Below are 23,531 nucleotides of genomic sequence, written 5' to 3' on the forward strand. Positions count from 1 at the left end.
AATTTTAAAGAAGCTTCTTGTTTTTTTTATGTAATACATAAGTCACTTGACAATTCTTTCAATGGCTCAGCTCCTATTTTGGCTCATAAGGTCATAGCAAATACCTTGCTTGGCTCTCCCTGTGAATCTGCTGCCTAGCCCGCATTGATTATTCACATTGCTATTCATATATATATCCTTTTATCTCTTTCTTGCCCACTTGCTCTCTCTCTCGTTTTCTTGCTTTTTTTTGTTTCTTGCTTGCATCTTTCTGTCCCTTTTAACATTTTTCCTTCTTTCCTCCCTTTTTTTTTCTCTCACTTCACCTTTTTAGGTCAAAACCTACCTGACAGCGCAGCTGTCTGATTTGCTAAAAACATCTTCGAGTTATTTGGAAAGCTTCCCTGGGAATGGATTCTACCCATTGCCAACCATTGGCTTTTTGGTTGGTAACTCACATTTACTTACTATCTGTTTGCTGCCTTTATTTGTTTTAGCCCATCCAGCTCAAGTTCGTCCCTCGCGATGAGCATTTCTTATTTACTGTATCCTTCTAAGTGCTCCCTTTTTGTAAATAGACCTATAAATATTGTTGTTATCTTGTCACATTTGCAGTGCATTCAAAGACAAAGGTCAAATGTCAAGCTCGGTTTTCTGAGGGAGTTTGGTGTTTACTTTCATTTCTTGGACTTCAAAGTGAGAAGATTTATGTGACTATCTTCTTGTGAAATGCTTTTTTTCCAGCACACAACAAAGTTTTAATGTCTGTAATTAATTGTGTATATATTTCAGAATATATCAGAATTAGGAACGTGCAAATAAAGCACATTGTTTGTAATTCTGAAGTGTGATGTAAACAAATATTTTAATGCATCAAAACTAATCAATACACTAGGTGATGACATTTTGACTCATTACCGTTTGTGCACTGAATAATTTTATCAGTACTACTGCATGTCTGTGCACATGTAATGGTCATTTCAATTAAATATATGTTGTCTGTAATGGCAGTGGGCTACCACACCATGCACACTCCATTTTACACCACTCCAGTCTACTGTGCAACACTCCATGCCACTGCACTCATATTCTGCACCACTACACTATATGCCACTCCACTCTGCGTCTCTGCTAGGGTCTCCTACTGCTGTGAGTCAGTTACGTCTTAGCCACCAGGGTGATCACACTCTCTCCGTCACTCTGTTCCTTTTGGTCTCCTCTTTTAATATTTTAATAGGCTTGTAAAACTTACGCTTAACTGTTGCTGCTATTGTACTTTTGTTTTTAAATATTTTAAGCACGCTTAACTACTGCTGTTACTTGTATTGTGCCTTCAATTTTTATATTTGCTGCGACATCGCGCAATTTTACCTGTTGTTTGACCATTGCCTGGCTTCCCCAGTCCGCCGCGATTTAGACCGATTGATGCGGAGGGAAGACCAGTTATTACCTGCACTTCCAGGGCCTCACTTCCGCCCCGGTTGACGCTCTAGCTGACGCTCTAGTTCTTCAGGTGCACCTATTTAAGTGCAGGCTGGAGAGGACGCGCAGTGGATGCGCGCAGCGGATGCGCACAGCGGGCAAGCCCGTTTGCGCCAGTCCGTTCCCGCCCCGAGCCTAGGGCCAGAACCCCTGGACCAATTACTAAAGTTAAGCACATCTTAATATATTCGGGGGAGAGCCTCCAAGCCCTTCGGCGACCTAGGAGTTAGGCATGCATGTTGTTCTCCTGTGAAGCACTGTCAAGTGCATATTATTCTCAATGCCCAGAATGTCTTACAAAAATTTCCAGGAGCACCCGGGCGATGCCTAAACCCAATAAAAACTTTGCCACCTCAGCCACAAATATCTCTGAGCTCAAGTTAGCACTTATCAGCGTTAGGTCATTGATTAAACACAAGTACGAAATCGCGGAATTTATTACTGATAGTAAATTGGATATCTTATTTGTGGCAGAAACCTGGGGTGAACAAACGTCTGATCCGGTTTTTAATATCGCAGTTCCTCATGGGTATAAAGCGGTTAGACAGGATAGGCAAGTTAAAATAGGGGGAGAGCTTGCTCTTATTTATAGGAGCGAGCTCACTTCACATTGCTCATTTGTACTCACATCAGAATGCGATGCAATCCATTTTAAAATCTCTATTCTTGATCAAGAAACATTTAATGGAATAGTAATATATCGCCCACGTGGCCCTAGAAACAGCTTTTTGACCAAGGTTCATCCTCGATTTGAATTAGGGCTCCAATCCAAATTTTTCACTATCCTAGGTGACCTGAATTTTCATCTTGATATACTAGATGATAGGGTCACACGGGAGCTCCTTGACGTCACATCAGAATTAGGTCTGCAGCATCTCATACATCACCCCACCCATTTAGCAGGACACACTTTAGATGGACTGTTTACTAATAACCCAGCCATCTCTAAGATATCTATTCTCCCCCTGACCTGGACTGACCACTACACTGTTTTATTCAGTTACAATTTGCCTCGTTCTCATATTGTTGATATGTCTAGCAGTAAGACCCTTGGTAGACCATGGCATAAAATTGACCAGAGCGCACTGGAAAACCAGCTAGTACAAAGCCACCTGCTTTGAACTGGGAAGTAGAAGCTTCAGCCATAAATTACACAGCTTGGCTGGAGTCCAACTTTGCCATTGTAGCACCTACCACAGTGATCAATAAAAACAGACAAGTGCCGTCAGCCCCTTGGTTCTCGGAGGCCCTACGATTAGATAAACAAGCATGCAGAAGGCAGGAAAGAAGTTGGAGGAAAAACTATGAAGCATCAGAAAAAGATCTATACAAAGTCATACAGGCAGATTACAAGAAAAAGTTAATTGCTGAAAAGAGCCAGTACTTTACGTCGCAAATTGAAAAGGCCGGTAATTCCAGTAAGGAACTTATTAAGATGATAAAAAACCTAACCTCAGTCCCCAAGGATGACACCGCCAACTCCAATCAAACTTTTTGCAACACTCTTGGCCACTTCTTTAAATCTAAGGTGGACCAAATATATGACCAATTTGCCAATCACAAATCAAACGCTAATGACACAGTACAAGTAGCTACAGGCAATGTGTAGTTTTTAGATTTCTCCTCGGCCTCCTCCGTTCAAATAGCCACACTTCTCTCAACAACCAAATCAGGATCACCAGACGATCCTTGTCCTCCTAGGATACTTCAAAGCATCAGTCATATTATTAGTCCACTGCTAACTAATATGTTCAATCTGATGCTATCACAAGGGCTCTTCCCTTCTATATGGAAACAGGCATGCATACTGCCTCTTTTTAAAAAAACGAATCTGAACATAACAGATCCAGCCAACTATCGTCCTATCGCAAGGCTCCCACTTCCCACAAACATTTTTGCGAAACTGTTAAACACTGAACTCTCCACCTTCACTGCAGAGAATAAAATCCTAGACCAGAGTCACTTTGGCTTCAGAGTGGGTCATAGTATCGAGAAGGCTCTAATAAAAACTACTGAGGCAATCCGTAAGGCACTAGATGGTGGAGAGTCGTCAGCCCTCGTTCTCCTCGACCTGTCCGCGGCATTTGATACCATGGACCATACATACGCTTTTGGTTGAATGCTTAAAAACCATAGGGATGGGAGGAAGGGCCCTTTCTCCTCTAACTTCATTTCTTTCGGATCGAACTCAATGTGTGCATTTGGGCAATTTTAAATCCGCACCTTTTGTCCTGCCATGTGGAGTGCCTCAGGGGTCCTCCTTAAGCCCTACGCTTTTTAATATTTATGTTTCCGAATTAGCTCCCTTGATTAGAAGCTTTGATTTAATTCCCACCTCTTATGCCAACGACACTCAGTTGGTTATCTCAGCAGTGGACAAGGACATCAATTACTCCATCAAACTTCATGACTGTATGGTCACCCTGAGCAACTGGATGGGTAGGCACTGCTTGAAGTTGAACTCAGGCAAAACTGTGGTGGTGCTGTTTGGAAACCTTTCTCCTCAGTGGTCGCCAGTTTGGTGGCCAGACACCCTGGGCCCCACACCTACACCAGTAGCCAAGGCAAAGAATTTGAGGGTCATTATTGATGAAAAACTCAATATAAAGTCCAAAGTCTCTAAGGTGGTGTCATCTTCCCTCCTCACTATCAGAACTGTACGTAAAATTCTGCCTTTTATCCCCATAAATACCAGAAAAACAGTACTGACCTCCCTTGTCTTATCCAAATTGGATTATTGCAATGGATTGTATGTGAACTTACAATCCAATTTACTTAGAAGGTTGCAGGCAGTACAAAATGCCGCGGCTAGACTGGTCTTGAATGTTCCCAAATACCAGTCTATCAGAGCAGGCATTCAGGAATTGCATTGGCTACCAGTTGGTCAGCGGATCAAATTTAAGGCTCTCTGCATTGCGCACAAGGCATTGCATAGAGAAGGACCACAATTTCTTTGGGACCTTTTTAGCTGGTATTCTCCTAACAGATCGCTTCGTTCAGCTAATGCCTACCTGATGTCCACCCCCAGAGTCAAAAGGACTAATTTGGGGGGAAGGAGTTTCAGCTATAACACTATAAAGGAATGGAACGCCCTTCCACTATCCCTTAGGAAGACTTCATCCCTGCTTGAGTTCAGGAAACTGCTCAAAACCTTAGAAATTAGCTCTCCTGACTCAGCATGGCAGACCGTGAGTGCCTAGACACCTCTGGGTAGTAGTGTGCACAATAAATTGTTATAACATAACGTAACATAACATAACTGCTTTCTACTCTGCGCCACTCCACGGTATGCCACTGCACTTTACGCCACTTCACTACACACTTCTCTACTCTTCTGTGCACTAGTCTACTTTATGCCAATGCATTCTATGCCACTGCACTCTATGACAGTCCACTCTACGCAGCTTTAATATACTCTGTACTACCGCACTCTACGCCACTCTACTCTATGCCACTGCTCTCTACCCTGCACCATTCTACACTGCACCACTCCACTCTACACCCCTTTACTCTACTCTGAAACATTCCACTCTAAGCCACTGCACTCTATGCCACTCTGTACCACTCCATTCTACACTGCACCACTGCACTCTACATAGTGGCACTCCACTTTGCGCAACTCTAATCTATGCCACTGCACTCTACGCTGCTGTACTGTAAACCACTGCACTCTACGCCAATGCACTCTACACACCTTCTATTCAAAACCAATGCACTCTACGCCACTGGACTCTACCCCAATCTACTCTTCACTTCTGCACTCTGAGCCACTATACTATACTGTGCAACACTCTACTCTACGTCACTGCACTTTACGCCATTCTACTCTACACCATTGCACTGAATGTCACTGCACTCTATGCCGCTCTACTCTACAACACTGTACTCTATGCAACTCTACTCTGCTCTACACCACTGCACATTATTCTGTACCACTGCACTCTATGCCATTGAACTCTACGTCACTACACTCTACGCCACTACACTTTACGCCACTCTAGTCTTGCAGGTTTTACACCACTGCATTCTGCAGCACTCCACTCTACACCACTGCACTCTACACAACTGCACTCTATGCTACTCTACACCACTCTACTCTGCACAGTTCTACAGTACTGCACTCTACTCTGCACCACTGTACTCAACGCCACTATACTCTATGCCACTGCACCCTATGTCACTCCACACTGCACTCTATGCCATGGCACTCTATGCCACCCTACTCCACACCACTCCACGCCAATACACTCTACTCTGAACCACTGTGCCTTAAGCCACTGCACTCTATGCCATTCTACTCTGCAACACTCTATGCCACTGCACTTTACGCCACTCTACTCTACACTATTGCACTCTGCATCACTGCACTCTATGTTATGTTACAGTCACTTCTATAGCGCACAGATGCCCCAGCCAAGGGGCATCCCGGCGCTTAAAAAGATCCCAGCACCACAACACTATATACAGCCAGGGGGACGCAGTCGAAAAGCTAAGCTGCAAAAGGAAACAGATGCATTTTAATTGCCCTCCTAAACTTAAAAAGTTCATCAATTTCGCGAATGTTAGGCGGGAGTGCGTTCCAAAGTTTAGCAGCTAGAACCCGGAAAGACCGGCCTCCAGCTCTAGAAAGCCTAAACCGTGGGACCACTACAAGGTTTTGACCTGAAGATCTTAAGGAGCGCACAGGCACATAAGGTACCAAAAGGTTAGCAAGAATCTGGGGTGAAGCCCACTTGAGAATCTTGAAGGAAAGACACAGAGTCTTAAAAGAAATCCTCTGTGCTATAGGCAGCCAGTGCAGAGAGCGGATGGTACTTTCCGCAGAACAGAACCTCGGTAAGCCTACCAGTGATCTGGCTGCGGCGTTCTGAATACGTTGCATCCGAACAATTTCAGCCTGATTGGCCCCCAACAGGAGCGAGCTGGCATAATCAAGCCGAGATAAAATGGAAGCCTGTATAACCAGCTGTCTAGTCGGAGCATCAAAAAACCGCAAGATAGGCTTCAACCCGCGTAAAATGCCAAAGCAAGTAGCCGCCACTTTTTTTGTGTGAGTACTAAAACTTAAGGCTGGGTCCAGCCACACTCCCAAGTTTTTTACCTCTGAAACTGGGATAGGGGTAATACCCAGTTCAGGAGGCCACCACATCTCACCCCAAAGATCCGTTTGCTTACCGACGATCATAACCTCCGTTTTTTTAGCATTTAACTGGAGACAGTTGGCATTCATCCAGCTGGCTACCTCCAACAGACCATCCCGGAATCTGGGGGCATCCAGGTCGGCATCTCCATTCAGTACAACCGCCAGCTGCGTGTCGTCAGCATAGGAGACCATAGTTATACCCCATTGTTTGACGACAGCAGCTAGCGGTCTCACATAAAGATTAAATAGTGTGGGGCTCAACGCCGAACCCTGAAAAACACCCAGATCCAGCGGGTAGGACTTGGACTCAAACGGCGGGATCGTAACCTTAAATGACCGCTCAGTAAGGAAAGAACTGAACCAATCGAGGGCAATGTCCGTAACACCCGCCTCTCCTAGCCGCTGAAGAAGAATCCCATGCGAAACCGTATCAAACGTGGCACTAAGATCAAGTAGTATCAGTGCCGCAGTCTGACCAGAGTCGAGAACGGAGCGGAGGTGTCCCGTCATTGAGAGCAAGGCTGTCTCAGTGCTGTGACGAGCACGGAAACCATTCTGGGAAGAATCCAGAATGCTGGCCTTGGCAAGATGTTCAGTCAGGACCCCGTTCACATGGGACTCAACTACTTTCGCGATCCAGGGGAGGAGTGAAATCGGACGATAGCTCTCGAGTTTTAAAGGATCCAGCGTAGACTTTTTCAAGATAGGTGTTACAACGGCTTGTTTCCATTTAGTTGGAACAACACCTGAAACGAGAGATAGATTTATAAGGTGACACACTGGAGGAAGACAGATAGCAGCAGAATCTCTAAACTGAGCTGGCTTCATAGGGTCCATTGGAGAACCAGATTTTATCCTACAGACCAGCTTCAGAAGAGTCTCCATCGACAGACTAGGGAATGAGGCTAAAGACTCACCAACAACCGATATTGGACCAGAAGGTTCGGTTGCTAACCCTGTTGTAGGAAAGGCACGATAGATAGCCTGAACCTTTTCAAGAAAGAAAGAGGCCAAGTCTTCACAATGAGCCACTGAACAAATTTCCGCTGCAGTGGCTCTTTTAGCCGTCAGGTCCTTTAGGACCTTAAAAATTAATTTAGACGGGTTAAGGCTAGATCTGAATTCCTGTGCGTAAAAAGCCGCACGTGCTCTACACACAGCTCTGTGATAAATTTTAACTTTAGCCAAGTACAGAGATTTCTTCCTAGCCTCGTAAGATTTTCGCCAATCTCTTTCTGCCTGTTTACAGGCTTTTTTTAGCAACACCAAAGGGCTGTCGTACCATGGACTAGGTACTCTAGGGCGACATCTCGTCGACACTACAGGAATCAGGACATCCAAGGCCCGAGAAACCCAGTCACAAAAGAGGTCGTACCCGGTCTCAACATAGAGAAGGAACCTAAAGGATTAACCTCCAGCAAATGGTGAAAGTCCTCCAATTTAAGTTTCTTCCAGTGGCGTTTGGACAGCAATCTATCCAGGGGTGTAAAAGGGTGTCCGTTAATCAAGCAGGAAGATTTAACTAAAAAGTGGTCGGACCACGCAACTGGACAGTGCATAGCCACCTTGATCCCTGTCAGATTAGTAAATACAGGATCAAGAATGTGACCCCCCACATGAGTGGAGGAGGTCACCAGTTGAGTGAGCTGAATAGCCTCTTAATCGGCCAAAATGCCACTAATGGCCGGGGTATAATGGCAATCAAAATGGAGATTAAGATCTCCAAGAATGTTAAAGTTAGCACATCCCAATGCCATAGTACTGACACAGTCCGGGAGAGCCTTTCTAAACGCAATGTCACAACCGGGAGGCCGGTAAATTAAAAGGTCAGAAAAAGAGAACTGATGACTAATAGAGATACGAAAAAACACGCTCTCACATCCTGGAAGAGTGACTACCCTCCATTCACAGGGGTAGCAGGACTTTACAGCCATCGCAATGCCACCACCCCTAGAAGGCCGATTGTGCGTAAAAATAGAGTAATCTGGGGGAAGTGCAAGATTCACAACTGCCGTGTCCACTTCCTGAAGCCAGGTTTCCGTCATGAAAAGCACATCCGGTGTCTCATCCCTTAGGATCTCATAGATTTCAAGGTGATGTCTCACAAGGGACCTGACGTTATGATTCCAAAAGGAAAAGTTTTGTACGACCGAAGGTCGGTTACGAGAAGACTTAACAGGCAGAGGCTCCATCAGGGCTGAAATTAAAGAGGAGGCCTCAAGTGACCACATCCCGCAAGCACAAGTATACTTGCCACAGAGAGGGCTAACTGGCTCACAAGCACAAAAAGGGACCAACTGTCCAATATTCACTAAATCATTCCTAGTGTACCTGCGTACCGGAACCATCACGAGTCACGAAGGATTCCCACCCGCGAACAGAGTAGCCCCGAGCCTCGCGCCTCCTTAGCGCTGACGGGCGCAGACGGGCAGGACTCTGGCTTGACTCAGGCGCGACTCGGCGCAACCGCTACGCGTTACCGCTGCGCGCTTGAGGGACTGGATGAAATAGACTGCCCGCGCGTCTCCAGCACCACTAGACCGCACAAAATGGCGGCCCCAAACCGCCACCACGACCAATCCAAAATGGCGGCCGATTTCAACCTATCGGGACCCCCGAAACCGGACCCGCTAAAGCAGCGGTGATTCACCAGATTATAGTGCAGGTAAGAGGGAAGCACCCCAAGACTAAAAACAGGGGATAAAAAACTAACTCGAAACACAGATACAAGAATAGGAGATTAAAATATAAGCGCTGCGCACCTGCAATACAGTGTTAGAGCGCGCTAGTCCTCCAAAGCTCTGGGGAGCTAGGGACCTTTTCCAGGCTGACCCTCTTGAGGGACCGTCTTAAATAGACTGCCCGCGCGTCTCCAGCACCACTAGACCGCACAAAATGGCGGCCCCAAACCGCCACCACGACCAATCCAAAATGGCGGCCGATTTCAACCTATCAGGACCCCCGGAACCGGACCCGCTAAAGCAGCGGTGATTCACCAGATTATAGTGCAGGTAAGAGGGAAGCACCCCAAGACTAAAAATAGGGGATAAAAAACTAACTCGAAACACAGATACAAGAATAGGAGATTAAAATATAAGCGCTGCGCACCTGCAATACAGTGTTAGAGCGCGCTAGTCCTCCAAAGCTCTGGGGAGCTAGGGACCTATGCCACTCTATTTTTCTAAGCACCACTGTACTCTATGCAACTCTACTCTGAACCATTCCACACTAGGCCACTGCACCCTACGTCACTCTACTCTACACTAGTGCACTCCACAACACTCTACTTTGAACCACTGGACTTCATGCCACTGCACTCTACTCTGCACCATTATATGCTATTCTACGCCAGTGAACTCTACGCCACTACACTCTACATCACTCTACGCCACTGCACCCTGCAGAACTTCACTCTACACCACTGCACTCTACTCTATGCCACTCTACTCCATGCCACTGCACTCTATTCTGCACCACTGCACATTACTCTGCATCACTGCACTCTACGCCACTGCACTTTATGCCACTCTACTTTGCACCACTGCATTCTACACTACTGCAATCTAAGCCACTCTAGTCTACTCTGCACCACTCTACACCACTGCCTCCTATGACACTGCACCACTCTACCCTATGACAGTGCACTCTACAACACTCTATATCACCTAATGCCACTCTATGCTACTTCACGCCACTCTCCTCTATGACACACACTTTTATCAATGCTGAACCGCAGCCACGCTAGTGTACAACATGGATAAAACACGTTGGCAAAGCCAATAGCTCTTGCATAAGCGAGGCCCTTTGGCTTTGCCAATGCTTTTGATAGAGATCAGGGTATCTAAAATATGCCCACTACCACGGATAGAGTAATCACACAGTTACACGCACATGCATTCATCATACGCTAGGGCCCATTTCACTAACACACGCTCAAATACTCTACCAGCAATAAACCTGTGGGAAGGAAACACCTAAACACCCTGCATCGATATCAGGTCGATCAGATCTGGTTTTGTGACTGTCCTAATCAATAACATAATCTACACAACATATACAATAATGATCAGAAATATAAACCCAATAATTGACAAGAAAGAAAATTCAACACCATGTTTAAAATTATATTGCTTTATCTAAAATTAGTCAAAGTAAATCAATCAGAATAAATCATTTCTCATAGTTACCTATTCTAACTAAGTGTCAGAACGGGTCAGGACAAGTCTCTCGGTAAAGTCTCTCAAGACGAAGTCCCTCAGCATCGATCCTCAGCAACGCAGATTCACGCGGCAAAGGCAAAATGGCAAGTGGCAAAGCCCTCCCTAGGCTAACTTTTTTTATAGTAAAAATTACAATGGAAACACACATAAAGTTTGCAATATACACTGAATCACTGAGCAGAGCGAGAAGGAAGAAATGTAACATTGCTACATCTGAAAATCTCCGCTCAGGAAAAGTCACAAGACGAAAACTACGGAACAGGAACCAAAAAAACTATTAAAGTATCCGATTTGTTCAACTTCCTTCGGCAGCCGAACCACAGTTCATTGTTCATTTCTAAAACTCCTTTGTTTCCCAAGGCTACCCAGGATGTTCCATTTCTTTTGGAGATCCTCCAAAACTGCTGCTGTCCTCATGGAAAGTTTTCTTACAAGGACCATGGTCAGTCAACTTCAAGACCATTTCCAGCAGGGGTCTCCCTCGTCACGTCTTTCATTTTACAAATCACGGGCAGGCTTCAAAATTCAGCCATCTTAACACAGTGCTCCATAGGCCACAATAGACCATCTTAATTAAAGAGACAAAATAAACGTTACTACAGCATAGTGATTAAACAGTGTTAACCCCACTAATACCCTTATGTGTATGTATTTATCTAGCTTTTGCAACATAAAAAAGCATTAATTCAGACAGCGTTTTGTGCTCAAAATAAACAGCACACAGCAACGTTTAAACATGAAAACCTGCACGTTATTTTTTAGAAAACAGAAACAGCACACACATGCTAACCCTCGTGTAACTTTCTCTTATGTTAAGACAAACGGATTGATTAATTAAAACACACTTGCACAAGACAAATAATTAATTGTTATTTATTAGTAATTAATAAAACGCATAGACATACTAGAGCTTCAAAAGCCCCTGAATTTTCTAAATGAAAACTCTGCTCCAGCAATCCCCCCTTTGGTGATTTTATCACCAAATAAGCCCAAAAAAAAAATTAGTGAAAATTTAGTCCCATTTTAGGAGAAATCAGAAAATGTCTTTTCCCCTTACACAACATTAAACACCAGTCACTCTTTCATCATCTCTCTTTGTCTCTAAGTAAACACTCTCCCTCAATTCTTCTAATTCAATCTCTTGTGGTTCTCTTTTCGACCTCTTGTTTTTCTTTTCCTTATTCAATTTCTTTCTCCCTCCCCTGTTCTTACAACACACACACACCAATCTTATTATTAATAAAGCCACAATTATACAAGACAAAGGAAACAATATTCTACCTATAATAGTACTACCTATCTTTGCAATAAAATCCTTAACAGCTATCATTTTATTAGCTATTTTAGTCCACAAATTCCCAGCTTCAAGTGGTACTAATTCTTCATGCAAATCAGTAATATTTCTGATATAGACTTTCAGGTCTTTACTTTCATCAGGAATGTAAGTGCAACAATGTTGAACTTTCAATATTCCACAGACTCCACCCTCCTTGGCCAATAGAATATCAAGGGCAAGTCGATTTTGCATAGACATGGCACGTACGGCACTTAATTCCGTATTCACCAAAAGAAACCCTCCTGCGGTATTTGTCGATAAGCGATCAACCACTGTGGACAGTTTCCGAATTCCATAAGCATTTAAAGAAATTCCCACTGCTGGAATCAAAACCCCAAAAATATCACCCACAATTTCAGACCAAGTTTCTCTCTTAAAACGTGTTAATAAGTTAATATCTTCTACATCCCTTATTTTATCTGTATGAAAAATCTTAGGAAAAACCAGGCCCACATAACATGTGCCATACCAATGGTCAGGCAACTTGTAATAAGCCTTGTTCCCACAAACATAGTACACTCCTGGAAAAATTGTATCTTCTCCACCTCTGAAACCCCAACCTGTCGCAACGAAGTATGTATCATGGCACTCACTAGTCCCCACAAAATATGTATCATATAGGGATTTCCTTCTGGTAATGCAAAGTTTACCCTTCTGCGGTGCATCTAGAGCTAAAGTTGGACTAGCCCCATTTCTCAACTCTTTTCTCATCTCAATGTCCCAAATTGTCTCACTCACTTTATATTTCCCTGCTTTCTCATGCATGTTCAATCTCCTTTCTTCTACCATATCCAGGAAAGCTTTCTCCTCTTCTTTCAAACTGCAAGTTAAATTATTCTTAAAAATGTAATCTAATGTTAATCCTTTTTCTTCAATAAAAATCTCACCAAAAGTGTTAGCTTCTTTAGCTGGATTCAGCTCTTTGTTCATTGGCAAGTGCCCAAAAATACTATCTCTGTTAGACATCTTATAATCTACTTTCCCTAACAAATAAAAAACACTACTTAAAATACTACAAGAAATACCATATGTAGCTGGTAAATGGTGATAAGTAACACCCTCTGAAACGGATGCAGGTAATTGCATACAGACGTAGCAATCCCTCACTTCCATTGTCTTCACATATTCATATAACAATTTCGAAAAAACATTACTAGAAAAATTATTAATTGACCTATCTTTGTGTATGTAACTACTACTTCTAATTGGAACTACTTTTTGTGAATTCTTCTCTACATTTGTCACATTTTCTATATGCATTCCAAACTCTACTCTAAAAGTAACTAATAAAACTAAAACACCCCATAGAAGCATTAATAATCCAGTACAACAGCAGCACATCCTACACCACCTCTTAAAGAAGGCACATCTATTTCTATTATCCTCTATGTTAGCCATTTTAGTTTAGCCTCTACTACTCCACTACTGTTTGAACTTCTTCAATTCTTCAGCAATTCTTCAGCTTTCAGTTTATCCAAATGATCTCTTTGTTCACTTAATCCAAGTGAATCCTTCTTTCACTCAGTTTGGATACTTGTCATTCTTCACTTCAATTTCTTCAACATCAAATTGTATCAGATCTCCAACATCAAAATCCTCAGTACTCGACTCTTCTCCAATGTCAGTCAAGAGTACTTTCAGAATTTCACCAGTATCTTCCTCAACCACTTCTCTCAAGACCACTTCCGGATTATCTCGAGTCACTGTTTCTTCTTTTCCTCCTTCAGACAGTGCCACATAAGACCATTCCGGTGATCTGTACTTTTGGTTGGGTCTTCTTACTCTTTTTATTTCCACTGGTTCGTTTGACTCCTTTGATTCTTCTCCTTCAGCTTTTGAACTTTGACTTGAAACTTCATTCACTTGTTCAGCTTTTGATGAATTTGCTCTTATTACTCTGTATCTCAGCCTCTTAACTCTGTTGTTAGGCCAACGGTCTCCTCTTAACACCTTCTTCGGCTTTATTTCTTTATTACTTCTTTCTCCAATCCAAGTTCTCTTTCTCAGAACTCGACCCTCTGTTTGTTCATCCTCATCATCTGTTTCAAGTGCCTCTTGTTTCCGTTTTCCAGCAGCTTTCTTTTTCTCCACAGATTTTTTCACCACTGTTTGAGACTTCCCTACTCCTGTCCCTCCTCGGGTCTCCGACACGCAATCTTCTTGCTGTCTACTTGTCCCTTCACCTAGCTCCTCATGAATGTTCCCTACACCTCCTCGGGGGTCTTCCGCAATCTGTCCCTCTCTATCTTCTTCTGACCCTGTTTCTTCAAGTATAATCTCAAGTGGTTCTTCAATCTCCTCCTCTTCTGATTCAGGAGTAGTCTCTGTGTGATTTCTTTTTTCTTTTCTTTTTCCTTCACTGCTGTTTGAAACTTCAGGCTCTTTTACAGAATCTGATCTTCTCTCTGATACTCGCAGTGATTCTCTTGAAGCTCTCTCTGCTTCTTTTCTCACTGATTCCGTATCTTCAGTATCTTCACCATCACTGGAATCTGACTCTTCAAAATATTCTTTACCAGTCCCTTCTTTTGGGTTTGGAACTCTCAGAGTATGACTTGCGTGTACCCAGTGCTTCACTCCAGCACACTTTACTGCAGTCGTCGTAGTCAGAATAACTTGTCTCGGCCTTCCCCACCTTGGAATCAAGCAATTTCTTCTTCTGTGCACCTTAATCCTCACCCAGTCTCCTGGACTCAGATCATGGGCTTGCTTCTTCTCAAGTGTGGTAGCTTCTTCTCCAACCTGGTGAAACACAGAATGAACTGCGTCGGCCAGGCCTTTACAGTAATCCAAAATCATGTCATCAGTTATTGTCACCAACTTATTGACAGGCACGAATGCATGGCGCATAGCACGTCCCATGATTATCTCGTGCGGACTCAAACCAGTAGTTCTATCTGGAGTAGATCTCATTGTCATCAGAACTAGAGGTAAAACATCTGGCCATTTCATGCCAGTGGCTAAGCACATCTTTCCAATCCTATTCTTGATCGTGCCATTAATCTGCTCAACCACACCAGAAGCCTTTGGTCGGTATGCACAATGTAGCTTCTGCTGTATTTTCAATGCTTCACAAATCAAACCCATGAGCTCATTTTGAAAATGTCTACCTCTATCAGACTCAACTGTTACTGGAAACCCGTACCTAGGAATCAACTCCCTTAACAGTAACTTTGCCACTGTTAATCCATCATTTCTTCTAGTCGGGTAAGCTTCCACCCACCTTGAAAACAAACAGACTACCACTAGAACATACCTCAGTCTGTTCACTTGGGGCATCTCAATGAAATCAATCTGCATTCTTGTAAAAGGACCTCCTTCTCTGCCTATTGTTCCCAGACTCACCACTGTCTTTTTCCCAGTGTTAAATTGCTGACAAACTAAACACCTCTGACAGATGCTTTCTGCAATTGTCCTGAACTTTGCATTGTACCAGGTTTGTTTGAACGACCTAACCATCGCGTCTCTCCCCAAATGTCCCTGGCCATGATACATCCTTGCCATTGACGACAAGATTGAGTTGGGCATTACTGGTCTGCCATCTCTGTAGACCCAAACATGGTCTGTTTCTCTTGGAGCACATCCTGCCTTAATCCAATCTTGTTTCTCTTCTTCTCCTGCCTCATCTTGTAACTGCTTCACTTCATCCCAGGTCTCTAGGACATTAGTAAACATCACAGAAAGAAAAGACATTTCCCCTTCTCTGTCCCTATTAATGGACTGATTTGTCTTGGCGCAGTATTGCGCAACATCATTGGCGTACCTGTTTCCAATCGTTATGAAATCCTCCCCCTGACCATGGGCAGCACACTTTACAACTGCTAACTCCTTAGGCAGCTGTATCGCCTCAAGCAATTTACCAATCATTTCAGCATTCTTTATTGGAGTTCCACTCGATGTCAAGAAACCTCTTTGTAGCCAAAGTTGGCCAAAATCATGCACCACTCCAAATCCATACTGACTATCAGTCAACACAGTCGTCCTCAAATCTTTCCCAATTTCGCAAGCTTTTGTCAATGCTATCAATTCAGCAACTTGCGCAGATTTTACTCCTTTCAATGGTGATGCTTCCATGACCTCTGAAACTTTGCACACCGCATATGCTGCACATAGCACACCATCATCATTCCTCAAGCATGATCCATCCACAAACAACACATGGTCATTCTCAGGTAAGGGAATATCCCTTATGTCTGGTCTTGGTTTTGTACAGTACTCAAGCACATCCAAACAATCATGATCATCTTCCATTTTCACACCCACATTTTCAATGTCTGGCAAAAGCGTCGCTGGATTCACATTCACACATCTCTCAAGAGTCACATTTGATGCTCCCAGAATCACTTTTTCATATTTGGTCAATCGACTATGTGACATGTACTGAGTTCTGCTTCTTGTCAAAAGAATTGCCACATTGTGAGGTACGAATACCCTTACAGGATATCCCATTATGATTCCCTCACTCTGTTCCAGGCTTCTGCATGTTGCAGCCACAGATTTTAGACAACCTGGTAAACCCACAGCTACAGGGTCAAGTGTCGATGAGAAGTACGCAATAGGCCTTCTCAGTAATCCATGTTTCTGAATTAACACTGAAAGTGCACATCCATTTCTCTCACTGCAGTACAGCTCAAATTCTTTTTCATAGTCAGGCATACCCAAAGCTGGAGCCTCACACATTTTACTTTTAAGCTCTTCAAATGCTGCCAATTGTTCTGCATCCAAATCCAATGGATCTGTCATTTCACTTTTTGTCAATTTAATCAGTGGCTTTGCTATCAGCGAAAAATTAATTATCCACTGACGACAATATCCCACCATACCCAGGAACATTCTCACTTCTCTCTGGGTTTTTGGAGCTTTCATTTCTCTGATTATTCTGATCCTGTCAGTAGTCACTTTTCTCAGACCTTTTTCAATATTATGTCCAAGATAATGCACCTCTTTCTTGCAAAATTGCAATTTGGCTGGAGATACCTTTAACCCTCCATCTGCCAGATGATTCAGTAAAGCTATGGTATCCACTTCACAAGCTTCACGTGTCTTTGATGCCACCAATAGGTCATCAATATATTGTACTAGCACTGAACTCTCAGGCATGATCAGACTTTCCAACGATCTTTTCAATAACTGATTGAATATCGAAGGACTCTCCGTATACCCCTGTGGGATACGACACCATGCTAAAATACGCTGGCCAAACCTAAATGCAAAAATCGGCTGGCTGTCATGATGCAATGGAATTGAAAAGAACGCATGACACAAATCAATCACTGTATACCACTCAGCATCATGTGGAATTTGATACAGGATCACTGATGGATTTGGCACAATAGGACAACATGCCACCACAATTTGATTAACTTTTCTCAGATCTTGCACAATCCTAAATTTGCCATTGGGCTTTTTCAGTCCCATTATCAGTGAATTACACGGACTACTCAGTAGTTCTCTCAGAACTCCTTGCTGAATCATTTTCTCAATTATAGGAGTTATCCCTTCAATTATTTCTGGTGTCATTTTGTACTGAGGAATGTTAGGATATGTAATTCCCTCTTTCACTGCAATTTTCACTGGATCTACATTATTCATCAATCCCACATCCTCTCCAGTAAAATCCCAAACTGCTCTTTTCACTGTGTCTCTCAGCTCTTGAGGCAAATCCTCCGGATTAAACACAGCAAATGCACCAATTAACTCACTTTCTCTATTTTCTAGAGTCATTCGGTAGAAAACATCATCATCTGGTGTCTCAAAAGCTATTCCATCTGGTGTACAAAAAATTGTGCAGTTCATCTTACACAATAAGTCCCTACCTAACAGGTTCACTGGACTCGTGTCACAGACAATAAATCTGTGCATGTCTGAAAATTTCCCTATCTGTACTCTTACTGGTTCAGTAAGACGTGTTCTGATTTGTGTATTGGCTACACCAACTACTTGGATTGCTTCATCCGAGAGAGGAAGATTTCTGACATCTGTTGACCTGACAGTTGATCTTGTCGCACCTGTGTCTACCAAAAAAGTAACACTCTCCTCATTTATTTTCCCATCCACAAATGGTCCTGGCCTGGTCTATTTCTAGAGTTGCACCAAGTATGCACTCTTCCTCCTCTCTTCGGCACCGTCAATAATCACCCTCAGACTCACTCCCTTCACTCTTTAACAAGTACTGCTGTACTTTGTTAGAACGTCTTGGTTTGTTTACCTGCTCATCATTGTAGAATCCTGAATCCTGATTATACTTTTGTAACCCTCTATTCTGCGGCAAGGGCGGTTTTGGCTCTTGACTCTGCTGTCTCACAACTTTCTGTTGTTGTTGTTGTTGTTGATTATTTCCTTCGTTCTGGTTCTGCACCTGTTGATTTAAAGGTTTACTCTCATTACTCACTAATGGTGGATTAGGACATTCAGATCTCCAATGTCCCAGTTGGCCACAGTTGTGACAAGGGAACTTTTTCTTCGCTTCCTCAAGACTTCCTTTTCCTTTTCCTGCATATCTGGGTCTATTTCCTGCATTATTTCCTGGATTATTCGCCTGTTCCACCAACTGTGCTTCCTGTCTCTCTGCAACTTTCACTTGTGCCCACATTGCTTTCTCTTTCAGCTTTCTTTGTTTTGCTTCAATTTCATCACTGAAGTATTTTGCATGTCTCAGAATCTCATCTACTTTTTTACTCTGCCAATCCACTGTGTGTTCACGAATTCTCTCACCAATTTCAGGTCTAAGGCCATATACAAATCTGTATACAAAATGACTCAAATCTTTGTCACCCAGGTGTTCATCTCCACTGAATTGTTTAAATGCCAGTATCAGCCTCTCGTAAAAAGCATGAACTGATTCTTTTGCTTCCTGTTGTGTTCGATCTATCTTAACCCAGTCTGTCTCTTTTGGAGGAACTTTACTCTTCAGGTATACCATCACCTGATCATATTTTCTCATTACTTCTGGATCTGGTGCCCCTGTTCTTGAGTCTCTTGGATATTCCTCAGTAGGCCAACTCACAACTATTTTACACTCAGTCCACAAGTCTGCTGGAACAATTATATCAAACAGACTATTCAGGTCAACCCACAGCACTTTTGACAATTTCACAAACCTATCTACCTGCCTATACCACTCGACGGGCTTTTCTCTCAATCGAGGGAAATCATTCGTAAATGATAAAATATCCTGTCTGGTCCATGGAACGTGTACATATCCTCCTCCAGGTATTTCTCTCATAGGATAATTATCCACTGGTTTCTCCTTTTCTCTCACTGGAAATGCTGAATAAGTTGTTCTATCTTCAGATTCCTCTCTTTTCTTATACCACCTATCCTTCCACTTTTCAACATCACCCCATCTTCGCAATAATGCCACCATTTCTTTAATCTGTCCTGTTCTACCAGAAGCATTCAAATTTTCTATGTCCTTCTCTGTAAAATCCATCCTGTAAGTTTTCTGTAAAGCCTTTACTTTATCAATGTCAACTCCCAGCTCATTTGCTATTGTTCTCAGCCTGTCATGTGTATGTCTTGCTCTCCAGGTAATACTTTTACACATAAACATTAGTTCACCATCATGATGACTCTTCAGGATTTCTGTTGGAACTGTTCCTGTCACAAGCTCTTCTAATTCTATACGTAACCTAGCCACATCAATAACTTGTGAATCCTTATCCTTTTTCTGAAGAACCTTCATCCAATCATTCAAATCATCAACTGTTATTTCAGCAGTTTTTCTCACTGGAACCACTCTCCTTTGCGGTTCTAAAATTGGCATCCCTGAACAACTAGGTTCACTAGCATCCAATAGTTCACTACATGTGTCATGTCTGGTTTGTCTCAGGTCATTTTTCCCTGTTCTTTTTTCTGAATCTCCTGAAGGACCAACTGAATTTGTCAAATCATTCCAAACATATGGAATCACCAGTCCATTTTCACCTGTCTTCTGTTTGTCAAACACGGGCATAACCGGACCTATAGTTACAGGCACCGTAACAGCTTCCAGATTCTTCGTTAACTCCCTAATTTTCTCAGTCAGTTCTGTTGTCGTTTTTGCTAATTTTCTGGCATTTTCCTCACTACTTCGATTCTCTCTCTCCCTGAAAGAACTACTACTTCTTGATTCAGGTGTCACTTTTTCTTTCTCAATAATACAGACTGTATCTCTTATCGGAGAAACAACTGGTGTACTCTCATCTGGTTCTGGTCTATATGGAGGTGGTCTCTTGTAAATCATGTAATTTAAGACCTCATCATCATACTCATTAACTCCAACTGCTCCTTCTTCAATTGTTCTCATAGGATATAATCCCTCTGACATATTAACATCTCGCCATCTTTTCATCCGATCATGATGTGTTTCACGATCATGTCTCCTCCCAAACATATTCCTGTAGTACCCTCCAGATCTTTGCTTTTCTCGCTCATGAACTTCCTCTTCCCATTCCACTAAAGCCTCGAACTGTGTAGGTCTTGGCTTCGGGTCCAGACATACCATCTTTTCCCGTAAATTTCTCAACACGGCCAAATTAAATGAACCATGTTCTGCAAATGCTAGAACACCATCTTCTTTAGTATACCTAACCCAATTCTGCAACCATATACAGGTATGTAATCCATATTTCGCAGCCATGAAGGATGCAGGTGTTTTCGCTGGAGGTAGCAACTCACCCTCTCTCGTTTTAACCTCTTTATCCTTGCTAAACCACTTTTTAACTTTCCCAAAGAATGTTTTTTTCTTTTTCTCTTCTTGGTAATACATTTTAGCGCTTACCAAAACTCTCTACTCTCTCCGTATTATAAATATACAATACGAGTTTTTCAACCAATAGCAGCGCGACTCACACCAACGCACCAATCCTGGAGCATCTACGTCACTAAACAGCTCTTCCAATCCTTGCGCGGCTCACACTAACGCACCAATCCTAGCGCGAACCCTATTCTGATCCACTATCCAATCAGAGCGCGGACTTTCTGACGTCAACAGTCGCTGCAGTCGCTTGTCTCCTGTCTACTGTCACTCGTCTACCCCTCCTTTACAAAATCTCTCAGTAGACTTCGTGTCGAGATTTCTACAAAATCTATTAGTTACAACATAAAAACATCTCCATTGTCTGCTTCGCTAACCACAGAATAGTAAAAGAGAGTCTATTTTTCAAGAGTCAACAAACTTTCATACATCTCATAACTGTTTCCTCTAGGACTTATCCAAAGAGTCTTACAATCAATAAATGTATATACATTCACGCACATTCATGCAAGAAAAATATAGCACATGCACACAGAATCCTGCTTCCCGAGAACAGCGCACAATCTGTCCCACTACAGAATTATAACATACATTAACTAAGCAACTTCGCCCAGTTCCTCAAACAAGCTCAGAGAATACCTATTACTCCTCCCGCGATAAGCTTTAACGGAAATCCTTACGGATCCCTGGGACTTAAAACCAGAGTTTCAAAGATAACCTTCACTACGATACACACTCCTTATATACCAGAAATATCTAATATAACATACGACGATGTCACTGATTCCGAACCCAGACAATGTGAACGCGCAACTTCAATTGTCACACGTTATTCTTTACAATCCCGTCTTTCCCGAGAGCAGCATATACCTTCCTCTGCCCTACTACGGAACTGCTACCACAGCTTCCAAGTTCCAGAAGCACTACATATAACTTAACATGACGACTTCAACATATAGTATTAGTACATATACCAATATCGACAAAATAAAATCAATAATCAATAAGCTAATGTACAAGCAATCTTATCAGATCAAGACAACCATCAAAACCATCCTATCTCTGCTACCAGGAAATTGATAGGGATCAGGGTATCTAAAATATGCCCACTACCACGGATAGAGTAATCACACAGTTACACGCACATGCATTCATCATACGCTAGGGCCCATTTCACTAACACACGCTCAAATACTCTACCAGCAATAAACCTGTGGGAAGGAAACACCTAAACACCCTGCATCGATATCAGGTCGATCAGATCTGGTTTTGTGACTGTCCTAATCAATAACATAATCTACACAACATATACAATAATGATCAGAAATATAAACCCAATAATTGACAAGAAAGAAAATTCAACACCATGTTTAAAATTATATTGCTTTATCTAAAATTAGTCAAAGTAAATCAATCAGAATGAATCATTTCTCATGGTTACCTATTCTAACTAAGTGTCAGAACGGGTCAGGACAAGTCTCTCGGTAAAGTCTCTCAAGACGAAGTCCCTCAGCATCGCAGATTCACGCGGCAAAGGCAAAATGGCAAGTGGCAAAGCCCTCCCTAGGCTAACTTTTTTTATAGTAAAAATTACAATGGAAACACACATAAAGTTTGCAATATACACTGAATCACTGAGCAGAGCGAGAAGGAAGAAATGTAACATTGCTACATCTGAAAATCTCCGCTCAGGAAAAGTCACAAGACGAAAACTACGGAACAGGAACCAAAAAAACTATTAAAGTATCCGATTTGTTCAACTTCCTTTGGCAGCCGAACCACAGTTCATTGTTCATTTCTAAAACTCCTTTGTTTCCCAAGGCTACCCAGGATGTTCCATTTCTTTTGGAGATCCTCCAAAACTGCTGCTGTCCTCATGGAAAGTTTTCTTACAAGGACCATGGTCAGTCAACTTCAAGACCATTTCCAGCAGGGGTCTCCCTCGTCACGTCTTTCATTTTACAAATCACGGGCAGGCTTCAAAATTCAGCCATCTTAACACAGGCCTCCATAGGCCACAATAGACCATCTTAATTAAAGAGACAAAATAAACGTTACTACAGCATTGTGATTAAACAGTGTTAACCCCACTAATACCCTTATGTGTATGTATTTATCTAGCTTTTGCAACATAAAAAAGCATTAATTCAGACAGCGTTTTGTGCTCAAAATAAACAGCACACAGCAACGTTTAAACATGAAAACCTGCACGTTATTTTTTAGAAAACAGAAACAGCACACACATGCTAACCCTCGTGTAACTTTCTCTTATGTTAAGACAAACGGATTGATTAATTTAAACACACTTGCACAAGACAAATAATTAATTGTTATTTATTAGTAATTAATAAAACGCATAGACATACTAGAGCTTCAAAAGCCCCTGAATTTTCTAAATGAAAACTCTGCTCCAGCACTTTTATTTCATATCCTTCTTTTTCTACTTGTTCAAGCTGTCTTTCCGTTATCTCTCATTCTCGCAAGGTGTCAGAGTTCTTACTGCCATTCAGTGGACCTCTTTTCACTTCTTGATGTTGACAGGTCAGTTTCGTAATAAGTCATTTATGATTCCCTGCCTGGACACTAACATCATAACAGAGGGGGGCCTGTGGAAAACACTTCAGCATGTCCACG

The 23,531-nt window shown here is 42.5% G+C and overlaps 1 protein-coding gene across 2 annotated transcripts in view; it reads right to left on the reverse strand.

The window, feature by feature from the left end:
• Positions 1-23,531, reverse strand: part of ADIPOR2 (adiponectin receptor 2) — a 542,630-nt gene that overhangs the window by 505,120 nt on the left and 13,979 nt on the right. The window contains exon 2 of one of the 2 annotated variants that reach the window (XM_085652225.1): positions 18,031-22,926. The exons of the other annotated variant lie outside the window; for it this stretch is intronic. Within the exon in view, the coding sequence (XP_085508351.1) occupies positions 18,288-20,909 (2,622 nt within the window). The 5' untranslated portion in view covers positions 20,910-22,926 and the 3' untranslated portion in view covers positions 18,031-18,287. Of the gene's footprint in view, positions 1-18,030; positions 22,927-23,531 lie in introns of those variants that run through there. 2 annotated transcript variants of the gene reach the window in all.

The sequence above is a fragment of the Triturus cristatus genome, chromosome 4_1, assembly GCF_964204655.1.
Source record: "Triturus cristatus chromosome 4_1, aTriCri1.1, whole genome shotgun sequence".
Lineage (NCBI taxonomy): Eukaryota > Metazoa > Chordata > Amphibia > Caudata > Salamandridae > Triturus > Triturus cristatus.